Source organism: Lepisosteus oculatus, chromosome 10 (genome assembly GCF_040954835.1).
Source record: "Lepisosteus oculatus isolate fLepOcu1 chromosome 10, fLepOcu1.hap2, whole genome shotgun sequence".
Lineage (NCBI taxonomy): Eukaryota > Metazoa > Chordata > Actinopteri > Semionotiformes > Lepisosteidae > Lepisosteus > Lepisosteus oculatus.
In genome coordinates, this window is record NC_090705.1 from 9,018,023 (window position 1) to 9,031,221 (window position 13,199).

At 44.1% G+C, this 13,199-nt stretch overlaps 1 protein-coding gene across 6 annotated transcripts in view; it reads left to right on the plus strand.

Annotated features, from left to right (window-relative positions):
• grhl2b (grainyhead-like transcription factor 2b) overlaps window positions 1–13,199 on the plus strand; it is a 42,271-nt gene that overhangs the window by 23,048 nt on the left and 6,024 nt on the right. For all 6 annotated transcript variants that reach the window (XM_069194850.1, XM_069194848.1, XM_069194847.1 and 3 more), the window contains 5 exons: window positions 2,523–2,617; window positions 9,118–9,276; window positions 11,533–11,617; window positions 12,156–12,295; window positions 13,070–13,107. In XM_069194850.1, the coding sequence (XP_069050951.1) occupies window positions 2,523–2,617; window positions 9,118–9,276; window positions 11,533–11,617; window positions 12,156–12,295; window positions 13,070–13,107 (517 nt within the window). The remainder of the gene's footprint in view (window positions 1–2,522; window positions 2,618–9,117; window positions 9,277–11,532; window positions 11,618–12,155; window positions 12,296–13,069; window positions 13,108–13,199) is intronic.

A 13,199-nucleotide genomic window follows, 5' to 3' on the forward strand; every position in this document is an offset into this window, starting at 1 on the left:
TAAATCACCTCATGACCTGAGCCCAATCAGCTCATGCAAAAGTCACACTAACCCATGTACTGTCTATGACGGTCGCTCAAGAATGATCAATGAAAACTGACACTAAAAGCCTTTAAATAAAACCATTATTACATATACTTTATTATTCTTAAGATATGTATGCATAAATAGAGTGATCAGCTTCTATTAGTGTTCAGTGTACATATCCCTCATACCATGTGACTGCAATGTGACACCCTTGTTGTCTTGGAAAAATTTGAATAACAGTTAAGCCCGGATTCCTCTTAAAGCCTTTAGGCCATGTCATAGAATTGGAGATTTGAATAAAACCTTTAAATGGAAGTTGAAGCAGGTCTCAAAACAGGCCTCAGCTTGCTGGGTCACAAGGAGGTGGTTGAAAACTAGTGCCAATCTGCTGATTGAGTAATATAAGGAAAGCATTCGAAAGAAAATAAGAAGATGTATTAATGTTGAGTTCTTGAAGTAAGAATGATACCATTTCTATTGGTGGTCATCGTGAAAAAGCAAAGGCTCAAAAGCCTAATTGGTGTTGTCAGTGGAATACATCAGTAGAATACTGTGGCAGCCATGGCCACAGTAGCTGTTGGCTTGCTTGTTCAGACATGTGCATGCAGCCCGCACCTAGAATTGGAGACGTTGCTGGACAAATTCCTGGAGAAGCCATCCAATGACACGAACACCTGGTGACTTAAAGAGGACAGTAGGGCTCCAGAGCATAGTGAATCTCAAAAGGCATCAATCAGGGAGGAATTCGCAATCACTAACCTCTGAAATCTTCTTAGGAAGCACTCGGGCTGGGCAGAGTCTGTGGAAAGTGAGGCCCTCCTACAAAAAAGCAATCACATCCGCTTCGCAGTCAGTGTGCTAAAGTAAGCTAACTTTATCAAGACCTGATAGAAGGCAATGTGTTGACTCAGTAATTGAATGACCTAATTGTTTCTTCTAGTGGTTGTTGCTTGTTTGCTAAGCAAGATAAGGTTTATCGGGTGATAAAGTATGCCCATTGGTTGTGGCCACTACAAAAATAAATCTGGACTTCCTTTTTCACAGAGTTTTGTGTCATTTAGAGACGTTGAAGGGTTTGTCCGAGTCAAAGACAACCACCATCAGAGTGGACTTTTATGCTTTTGAATATTGTGTAAGATACAGTGACAGTTGCTTTTTTTTTTTTGCAGAAGCTTGTGCCAAAATATCTTGAATGTTTTTTCACCTGGTTTTGAGGATGGAAGTTGTTTGGTCATTTACATCAAATAATCCTTGAAAACGGCATTTGATATAAATCAAAGTTAAGGCAAATTACATTGTCTCAGATAGACTGTTACATATTGGTTGCATTTGCATTAATCCCATTCAAAATAACATGCTGGGTTTGGCTGTGCTATATCAAACAATGTGATTATTTATCCTGTCATGCTAAGCAATGTCCAACAGGATAAGCAAACATCAAGCACCGCTGATATTCCCTATAAAGTTGTGCCTCTACTCCATAACCCCCAAAGTAGTTCCTTGGAAGACATGAATACCCCTTTTTCTCTGGTAAAAGAAGGGTGTGTTAACACTTTTGTGCCTTAATAAGAGCGTAAGAGATGCCTGTGGCTGTCAGCTTTGACCCCATATGTGCAAAAGACAGAATTAGAAGACCTTTTATCTGGTGAAACAGTAGGTGCTAGTTAATATCCATTCCCATAATTCATAATGACTGTATGCTCTTAAAATAACAACTGGTGTTCTTGTAAGAGAGGTGGGAAATCTCCGTGATACTGTACAAACTGTAGACCTTGGCTAAGCAGCTGAATAGAATGAACCTGTGTGTCAGTATTTATTACAATTCCCAATGCAATATGAGTTTAGCCTTCAGCAAAAGTAGTACAAATAAATAGGCAGTGACAGCACTATATACTGTATTTATTTGTGGTGCATGGAAAGTGATCACTGCAAATCATGCTTTTTACATCATATGCTGGCTCTCTCTCAAACTTCCACATTTGCTGGAAGAGGGAGTGGGTAATTTTCAAATAGAAGAAAGTTCTTTTTCTTTCGTCTCAGACATGAAAGAGCTGACTGTCACCCTATGGCAAGATGAAAGAGCAGAATACTTTAAGAAAGGGAGTTCTTAGTCTTTTCAGTAGCGCTGTGTTTTTAGCAGGCAGCACAGGACTGGACTGTCAGGACACTGTTTCCTTACTGCACTTGGACATTAAAAGGGCCTGCTGTCCCGACAGATGCCCAGATAGCTGTTTTTGAGATGCATATTTTGCAGGAATTTACATGAACAAATAGCCTCTTTGGGTATTTTCTTCCCTTTTTGGGTATTACTGTTTACGGTACACACACATTTTCAGTATAGTTCAACCAATAGGACTTCGAATCTGTAGCCAGAGTTCTGGGCAGTCTTGTTGTCCCTGCCCTCCTTTGTTTGAGGATCATAGAGAACCTGCATAGGGAAACAAAAAAGGAAAACAACATAATCAAAGACTCCATTTTCCATCTTCCGTTTACAGCTGACTACAAGGAGAGCTTTAACACAATTGGGAACATCGAAGAAATTGCTTACAACGCTGTCTCTTTCACCTGGGATGTGAATGAAGAGGCAAAGGTAGGCATGCCGATATCAACCCTCTGCTTCTGTAACTTAACATCACAGCAGGACAAGATGGATCGCCTTTTTTTGCACACAGCATTTCTATATTTCTCTGTTTCACAGAGGAAGGAGTTTACGATCCAGCTACATTTGACTGAGGCTGTGTGAACTGTGTGAATTGCGTTCTTCCCATTGAAGAACTGCCTTTCCTCTTAATAGCAATTTACTATCTTTTCGACACAGATGCACTTACAAATTGTAGAATACACATTTTTTCAACTCACAATGTGTATTTTACACTCACTCAACATTGTTCAACCCGGGATCTCCACACAATAACATTTTTGTGTTATGAGGCAAGCAGTTTTCTTTTTAATGTCAAGTTTTGATTTAATGCTATACGTTGTATATAGAACATGCTGCCCCATCAGCGCACAAATGATCTCTTTCTCGAGTTTATAATGTTGTAGGAAGTGGCAGTTTCGGTTTTTCTTCCAGTGCACAGCGCTCCGTTTTCATAGAAAGAGACACTCTGATTTGCAAGACGGAATCCGCGCAGCTCTGGAGTTAAGCCCTTGTGATATTGTGGATTAGTTTGCGCTTTCCGAACACAGAGTCCCGGAGAATGACTAAGCAACCCTGCAAGCTGGAAAAGCGATCTCAACCTCTCAGCTCGCGTAACGTCCTACCCCTGCTGGTGCACAGCGAGTGAAGCACACAATGATACGGGTCAGGCAGGCACTGTGCTACAGGTTAGAAACGTAGCAGGTAGCGTTTTTTTGCGAGTGCTTCCCAAGCGGTGCTCTCGCCGTGAAACACCACGCTGCCTGTCACTCGCGCAAATTCTTCCCATTCAGTTTTGTTCGTATCGGTCTGGTCTGAAAGAAGCTCAGATTTCAGCCCTGGATGGAGGGCACGAGTAAAGGGACACAGCCAACATTGCAGCTTAACAGAAGCGCCTGCAGTGTGTGTGTGTGTGGGGGGTCGCATCACTGGCGCAGCGCAGCTCACACGGGTAGGGCTGCACTCAAGTCCCCGATGAGCTGACTTCTACGTGGCTCCAGTGTTTAATGATGGCTCTGTAAACACACTCTGGAGAGAAATTCAATTCTGTCTCTCTGAATAAATATTTGTGCAGTGGATTTGCCAGCTCTTAAAGGCTGCCACTTTGAATAACAAAACCTCACAAGTTTCGGAGCCAATCAAGTTTCGCACTTGCCTTGGGATAAGGTGCAGGCAAGAAGAATCCCTCTGTAGTACTTCTGCGGTTGTGTGGTGTCCGAGGATGTCATGCCGGCTATAGCAGAGCCCTTATTCCCATGTAGTCTGAGTTACAATGAATGTGTTCCAGCTTGAATTCATTTTAACCTGTGTTCCGCCATTTTTCTCTCGCGTAGTGTGCATGGCTGTCCTACAGTACACTTCCACCTTCATACAGGTTGTGAAGCAATTTCTTCTCCACCTGCAAAGTGTGCTGTGGGTCTGCTGGCACAGAATGGCTGCCACATGGACCTCCAGTGTTGATGAGATGAAGTTAATTATAGTATTTCACCCTCCACATTTTCTCCTCACCCGTCTCGATTCAGGGCATTCACAAGTTTTGTAAATGTTGCAGCAGCATGTTTCAGAAAGGGTCATCAGGCTGTGCTGCTCTTGTTTTAATCAACTGCAGATATCCCGTTGACTCGGGCTCTCTGCGGTGTCATTATGAGTCGCTTAGTGATCAGGACCATTTCTTGCGCTGTGCATGACTGGGTCTTTCCAGTCTCCAGTGCTAAGAAAGTGTTTTAAAGGAACCAGGTCAAATCTTCCAAAATAACAAGAAAAACAGGATCTTTCTTTAAGAGAGCAGCTTTACCCCCAGAATTTGATACGATTTTCCCTCCTCAAAGAAATGCATATATCATATTTTATCCCCTAGTTTATTTAATTGACTTGCACCTCTGCACAGCTAATGCGTGATGTGTGCTGAGCTTGCAAATTGCACGCCTGATATTCATATGTTTATGCACTCCATGTAGTGGTTTATATCAGGGTAGGATTGTTTGCTTTTAGAAAAACACGGATTGGTTTGCGTCTGCATGATTTAATAGGGATCCTCCTTACATCCTTCCATTAAACTTGAGGCGGTTACAAACCTTGCAGTGAGAAATTATTTATTAAGCACTGGTGGGTTCCATGGAATGATAACCATCAACAGTACTGTCTCTAACACAAATTCTGTCCTCCCATAAAGTTATCAGCAGCCCTTGAGATAAAGACCAAAGGCACAAGAATTAACGTAGATGTTTTTTTCCCTTAAATGCTATTGATCTGTGGAGCAGAAATAATGGTGAGGTTGCAGGTTTGGGTGCTTTTCCATTAGGGATGACTGCTTTACTCCTCTGTCTGGCATGTTTCAAGTCCTGAATGGAAGGAGGCTGGTAGTAACTTTTAAGACTGATTCATTTATGATTGGTTCTTGAAGGTTGAGTGGTATTATTATCTGCATCTCCCTGTTCTTTCATCACTTAATACAGGTGCTCCAACATTTTGTTTGTACGTCTCTGCTAGCTGCTTCATGTCTTAGTAACCTGACTGTTCTCACACAGCTTCTTGCAGAGCAGTACTGCTGGACAACACAGTGGTGTCACACTACTCTCTGTCACCTTTTTGTGAAGTACTCTATTCCAGATTCTGTGTCCTGTGATACAGGACCTCACTCACTGCTCTGGAGAACATTTTCAGAAGAATACCAAACTGCTACCAAACTAAAGAGAATGCTTGTGAACACAGAATAGGATGTGAAAGACGTAAAACATTTTAAAAGAGAAATAAAAGGCTTGGTTAACTCATCCTTTATAGCTTTATTTTTCAGTCTGGTCTTTGGATAGTATACCGTTCACGACTGAGTTCGAAATACAGAAGTACTCCAAAACAAGCTGTGTGATATTGTTTTCGTGCTTCTCCACCTCCTAGTTTGCAAGCTGTCATCTTATAGGCTGGAATGAGCAGCCCTTAACAAGCCGCCCCCTGCTTTTCAGTGCAATACTTTGTTACAACATGCTTTTGTAATCTTTAATATTCACAGGTTAACGATCAACTACATCGTTACAAAAAAAAAACACACTGGAATGTTCCTTCGTTAAGATGCCCTGCTTCCACGAAAAAAAACGTACAAGCTAAAAAATCGTGCCAGGTTTTCAAGGAACTAAAATTCGTTTCGAGGGTACGATTTGGGTTGTGTTGTGTTGGGGTTACCTCAGAATGTTGTCTGAGAGCTGTGGTTACCTAGCAACCTCAGCCTCAGATGGATGAGATGAATGCTTGATTTGGGCAGAATTGCTCACTGTCCCTTTTTCTCTTGGCAAATATCTGGCAGCCCACAGCAGTGTATTAAAGGTAGACACAGCCATGAGAATGCCAAAGGGAAAACAATACGCAAACTTATGCTTTTCGTCAGTAAGCCTGTTATTTATTTCTAGATTTCAACAGGTATGTCGATACAGATGCACTTGTACAGGAATGAGCTGATACAAGCCATTAAAGGCTTGGCACGCCCTGTGCTTCTGAAGGTGGAATCTGCGATCCTTTAAACAAAAGCAAACACCCCTGTTGTTCTGTGTTGTTCCATGTGCCTTACATGCTGTAATGACTGAAGAACATAATGCGAGCTTTGGGTAATAAAATAATCCAGGCTGACTGGCAAGTTAAAACTTGAAGCAGGCGCTTTCTGATTCGGTGGGAAAATATTTCTCACAGGCAAGGTAGGGAGGAACCATTTCTATCAGCTTGGTGTTTAACCTCTTACTTGCCTCTCGGGTTTGAAATCTTGTTTGTGGTCAGGAAAGCAACCAAACTCATGATTAAAGAGCAGGGTCTCGCATCCGGATTGTTTCCTGTGAGAGGGCTGAAACAAGGGAAGATTTTTGTCGGCTTTGACCATTTTTCAGGCCGTAGCAAGGTGAAGCCACACAGGCCTCACTCACCTTTGATATTTCATTCTTATATCCCTGACTCATCTTCTTCTTCCTTTGGTGAAGGGCACTCAGTACTTTAATACAGTCTGCACATTCAGAGGAGATGAAGTGGCTTCCTGCTGTGTGTCGCAGTTTGCTGGTTTTGGCTGGGTATCCATGGTTACACGAAGACATTGGGGAAAGTCAGAAACGACAGCTTCTCCTATGTTTGCCAGGTGGCAGTGAAAGAGCAAATTTGCTCGTTCTGTTTTTGGTAGGAGAATGGAAGGTGACTAAGTGTGTTTGTACATGTGTGAGAAAACAAATTTTGTTCTTCTTTTTTGCCTCACCAGTCAGATTAAAGTGCGTCTCTTCCGCTGTTTTAAAAAGTCACAGTTCTTCTGTTTTTGTGTTCTCCCGGCCTTTTTAGCCCCCAGAGGAAAGCTTCCATTATCATCTGTTACGTCTGTTTCAGCATGCCATTGTCCTAGCAGATGTGTTAGCTTTGCTTGGGTGTGTTCCCGAGTGAAATAGCCCTTTTGTAAGGCCAGCTAATGACAAAAACCTGCATTGACTCCATTTCTTGTTCTTAAAACTCCTAACCTAAGTTTAAAAAGGATTAAATAAAACAGCCTGGCGAAATAATGTCAACAACGAACAGATGCCCGTTTTTATTTCTCTTATGTGTATTCACTCCTACTGTAGCTTTCAATATATTAATAAATGTATATCCAGTCCGGTCCTCAGTGGATGTAGGGTATCACGAGTGGCATGCTTGTGCAGATCTACACAGCGGACAGTAGGCTGGTGATGAGATACCTCGATTCTGCTGCCAGGTGGCAGACTGGCAGGTTTTACTGAAGAAACATGCTCTGGTACTGTGCATGCAGTGAGATCACTTTTTTCAAAACTGTAAGTTAAGTGTCTATAAATATAGTTATATTCTAAGGACATAACAATGGTTAGAAGTGAGAGGAATGACATGCAGCCCTTCTCGTCTGTTTGGGGAACTGGTGACCTGCATGGGGTCATTTGAGTTTAACATATAGTTAACATTAGGGGAGAGATTTTGTTTATTACCATGCCTTCCTTCCTTCATTGTCCCAGATGGGACATGTGCTTTGCAGGCAGGTAAATGACAGACTCAGATTTTACAGTGCAAGGTGTGGTCATGACAGTCATTGATTATATTAGCCTTGCGCGCTGTTTGTTTGGTAGAATTTACCAGCTGTAGCTGATGTGCACCAGTAATTTGGCTGCCCACCTTCCCAATCCTATGCAGTCGGTTTTTATTGCGTGAATTTGGGTTTCCAAACCGGGCGACCGCGGCGAATGTTAGATTAGATCCTGAATCTGATGGCTAGTCTTTGCACTTTTGGAATCTCTTTCCTGAAGCTAATGGAGCAGATATCCCCTGTACTGCTCAGGAACAGGCAAGATTGTAGCTATACAGGAAATGGAGGCATTTCCAGCAGTGAGGTTTTCCTTCACTCTCGCAGGGCAGTATAGTCCTCCGGGGTACAGCGGGGCTGTACAGGGGTACAGAGGTTTCTGCTTAGCTCTGCAGCTTCAAACAGAAGCCCAGCCCGCAGTCCTTTCCGAAACGAGCCCCTCCACCACAGCAGCCGGTGTCTCGTCCCTTTCACCCCCGGGGGGGGGGAGGTGGGGGCAGGGGCTCTGAAACTTGATGACGGGGGCTGTCCGACGGAGCAGGGCCGCCGCTAAGGGGCTGGGTGTCTGGTGACCTGGGCGGCTTGTGTAACGTGAGCCGTAGGGTGCCTCCGGGACGGATTTTAATCAAGCATCTGTCCCGGGCTGGTTTTTCGCTCGGGGCCTGAGCCTGTGGATGTGAAAAGTGGGAGATTACTGACTGACTCAGAAAATAGCAGGCTGTTTGCGGAGCCTGTTTTTATATAGCGAGGCCACATGATCACAGGTCTCTTTGTCTGTTGTGATGATGTGGGTGCTGGCTCTGTGGTTTTCTCCACTGGAGTCCATTAAATTCCCCCCCTCCTCCTCCTCCTCCTCCTCAGTGCTGCACTTCAAAGCATAGCATTGTAAATAGAGGTTCGGCAGGCATTAGCTTGTTAACTGATGGAAACGCACTCCTGGAGCTCCCTGTTTTATATACAACAGTAAACAAATCCCGGGGAGTCGTCTGGAACTATCCCATTTGGGATCAGGCAGGTGACGCACTTCAATAATCCGGGATGTTTGCTAAACTACCGAACGACCTTGTACAACCCTGTGTCCCGACTCCCTCCACTCCTGCTTTGAAACTTACGGAAATGTCCCTGACAGCCGGTCAGTAGATAATATGACACACTTTTATCGAAAGTGATTTATAATCGGTAAAGATGCAAACTGCACATAACAGTAGATTAATAACAATAAAAGAGAGAAAAAACAGTAAGCACAGGCTTAATTAAGTGCCAGGACAGGGGTGTAAAACATACACGCATCGATGAGCGCAGATAGTTTCCTCATTTGACACAAGTCCGTTCGGTCAAGACCCGGAACACAATCACCAAGGGCAAGTAGCGAGCTGACCGATGTCTCCATGTGGGCTCCCCCCAGATCTTCATCACGGTGAACTGCCTGAGCACGGACTTCTCCTCCCAGAAGGGAGTGAAGGGCCTGCCGCTGATGATCCAGATCGACACCTACAGCTACAACAACCGCAGCAACAAGCCCATCCACCGTGCCTTCTCCCAGATCAAGGTCTTCTGCGACAAGGTGAGGCCCGCGTGGAGACAGCGGGGGCCGTGTCTGGTGCGACCCGCCACTTTCCTGGCACTGGCAGCTGTCCGTGGAGTGTCCAGAAAAGTGCAAGAAATTAATAGTATCTATAATATTAAGGAACAGTAAGGAAGTCACAGTAAGGAATTAAAATGGAGGTGTAAGGAATTAATATATAAGTGTAGTAATAATAATAAGTTCAGGTGGGTAGCTGCGTCAGCATGCGTAGGCTGCAAAGGAACAAGTAATAGGTTTATTCCATGCTGAAAAAAAGAAGAAAGAGAACACAACGTTTCGGCCGTGGAGCCTTCTTCAGGTGTGTCAGAGTAATAATAATAATAATGATCAGGATTATCATCATCATCATCTATGGCAAGTAGACCTCTGGTTATTTCAGTGATTTCAGGAACTTTCTGATTTCCAGTTAATGAGACTGTTAACTGGTAATCGGTCAATTCCTGGGCCGTGTTCTCTGCAGCAAAATAAGGTCTTGCTGCTAGGATACACTGTATGTAAGGTTTATCTGTTCTTGGAGTTCTCGGGGTGTTTTCTTTTGTTGTGTGTCTGAGTCATTCCTGCTGTGATCATTGTGGAAGTGGCTTCGGATTCTGCAACAGAACGAACTGGAAACAAATGATCATCTTTTCAGTTGGGGCCGTCTTTGTCTTTTGGGGCTTCGAGTTAATTTTGGATGCGCACATCTCTTTTTTTGTGGGTTGTACCACAGACCACAGTAATGAGAAAACAGGCTTGTGAAATAGCATAGTGCAAATCTTTTCCATGTTCTGTTTGGAAAACGTTGGTGTAGCTCCAAGCACATTAACTTATTAAGAGAAGAATAAGTTGCTCTCTGGTTGTCTTATCAGAACCATTATCATAAAACAACTTAAAAAGAAGATTTAAGAACGGAAATGCTTCTAGACTGGCTTCCCAGGCTTTGTAGCAGTCAGTACAGGCCATCGAAATGCCTTGGCACTCCTTTGAATTCCATGTCTTTAATGTCTTTATTAGCTCAGTACCTTTCATGGGAGTATTGAAATGCCACCTGAATTCTCACTGCTGAATTATCACAGCATGCTTGGCAATATTGTAGGTTTCCACTCATTTTCTGTGAGCAGTGTTTGAGTAAGGTGGTGAAATGGTGTTAGGTTTGTGTATTGTTTTGTGCCTTTACCAGGAGACTATTATAAGATCAGATCACTTTATTGGCCATGTACAATTTTTTTTTTCCGCATACCCCAGCTTGCTCTCCATGAGACACACAGACAGAGAGAGAAGCTTGGGGTCAGAGCGCAGGGTCAGCCATTGTACAGCGCCCTTGGAGCAGTTGGGGTTAAGGGCCTTGCTCAGGGGCCCAACAGAGTAGGATTTCCCTAACAGCCACAGGATTTGAACCGGCAACCTTCCAGCCACAGGCACGGGTCCTTAGCCACAGAGCCACTGCTCCACCCCTTAATTGGGAGATTATATATATGTGCCAAAGGTTTTCTCTGGTTAATGGGGATTAGAGTAGCTGAGCATCTTGTGCTCAATTAGAGGGCATTTTTTAACTTGCAGAATCGGTCACTTATTTAGTGGTTAGGATGGTGCTAAACACTGGAACATGGGAAATTCAGTAGCTCCCTCTAGTGGTTCCTTTAAGACTCGCAAAACACAGTACACACTTCCATGAGCTCATTGAACAACTCAAGGTTTCCCCCTGTGCATAGACAACCTCATTTGAAGACACCTTTGCTTTATTGTATGAAGACGATCTAATATGCTTACTGTATTTTAATTAGTTATATTGAAATCATTGAATGATTTTTAGTGAAAGGAAAGTTTGGATACTGATGACCTGAGCCTGATAAGCACTTTTTTTTAAATTAAAAATATAACTTGGCATCTGAATTTTGGAAAACAAAATTGTAAGCCAATTATTGTGGCAGAAACAGAGCCATTCACGAGTGTGGAAGACTTTCTGGGTGACAATCCTGCAAACCCTTATCCCAGCACACTTGTCTGAACGGGGTCTTTGTGCCCTGTGATCGAGCAGATGTCCTCAAGAGTACTTTCTGAAACTGAGCTGTGGGGATTCCCCATTCCCTGATGCAGCTCCTTGCTTGCTTGGCTAGAGAGGCAGGCTGGGACCATCAGTGATCCAGTAGGATTGTCAAAGTGCCCCGCCATCATGCCAACCCCTCTTGAGACAGTTAGCGTCATGCTCTGTGAAATGCCTTCCTCACTCTTCCTCCTTCATTACCTGAACACCAGGGGGCAGAAAGGAAAATCCGCGATGAAGAAAGAAAACAGAACCGCAAGAAGACTAAGGGACAGGCCGCCGCCCAGTGTAATAACAGTAAGTGTCAGCCTGGACATACTGTATACACCAGGGCTCCCCATCCAGCTAGTCCCTAGGCCACCTGTCTCTAAAGATCTACAGATCCATTCAGCAAAACATCGGCTCAATTAAGAGGACTGTAATCCTTAACGGCTGAAGGGTACTCGAATTTGTGGACCCAGCTGATTTCCCGATGACTGAATTCAAGTTCACCTGTGACTTTGATGACAATGAAAGTGGTCCAGGTTTGTAGTAATGGCGACCTGTAACACCTGGTGGACTGGGGACCTGCCAGACCAGGGCTGGATATGGTTCTTGGACAGCTGAAGTGTGGCTGTATGGTGAGAGCAATATTAACACCAGGGGGCCGAACAGCAGTCTAACCACAGCGCTGACGAGCAGCAGGCTAAGGCTCCTCCCACTGACCTGCCAGAGCTTCACGAGACCGTCCGACCACGAACGGGACCAAATTGTGTTAATTTAATGAGAATTATGCAGATTCAGAAAAACCTTTCCGACAAGACTCACCTCCCTCTCCCCCTCTGTGTGCGTTCAGCCAAAGAGGGGGCGCCGGGGGGCGGCCCCGCGCTGAGGAAGGCCGACATCACCTACTTCAAGACCATGACGGACCTGGACTCGCAGCCGGTCCTCTTCATTCCCGACGTCCACTTCGGGAACCTGCAGAGGAGCGGGCAGGTGGGAGCTCGGGCGGGCTGTCTTATCATGCTTGTCTTCAATTCCTTCTTCATCGTCTATACTACTGCAACTCTTACTCCTCCATCTACTACTCCTGCTACTACTTAATACTACTGCTGCTACTCCAACTCTTACTCCTCCATCTACTACTTATACTACTGCTGCTACTCCAACTCTTACTCCTCCATCTACTACTCCTCCTACTACTTAATACTACTGCTGCTACTCCAACTCTTACTCCTCCGTCTACTACTCCTCCTACTACTTAATACTACTGCTGCTACTCCAACTCTTACTCCTCCATCTACTACTCCTCCTACTACTTAATACTACTGCTGCTACTCCAACTCTTACTCCTCCAACTCCTCCTCCTACTCCATCTACTATTCCCACGACTGATTCATCTTCTCTGGACTGATTCCACTGAGAAACGTTCTTTGCCTCTGTCCTGAAGCCTCCCATTTTACTGAGCCAACAGGGGGCTCCGCATTTTCAGTTCATGGCAAGGAGTGTGTGTCATTCAAATTGGCAAACTCTGGTCCATTTTCTTGATACCATTGACGTCGTTTAAAAACCCTTGTCAGTGATTGCTGATTAGTGACCCTTATAAGTGCCACCAGACCAGGCTTTAATGAGAACGCATTTTACATGCTGGTAAACATAATGCTTTAAAAAACCGATTGGCAATCGAGGAAGAATGTTTAGACTACCCAGTCTTCCTAAGTCGTCAGTGTGTTTCGGGTGTGGAAATTAGATTTTTGTTTTTCATTGCAGGTCTTTGCTTTCAACACAGAAGAAATGGAGAGAGAGGGGTAAGCTGTGATATTGCAATTTCTTTCTTTTTTATTAGACCACCAAACCCCTATAAATCACTATATAGTGCTTTAGATCCACTCGGGAGCTC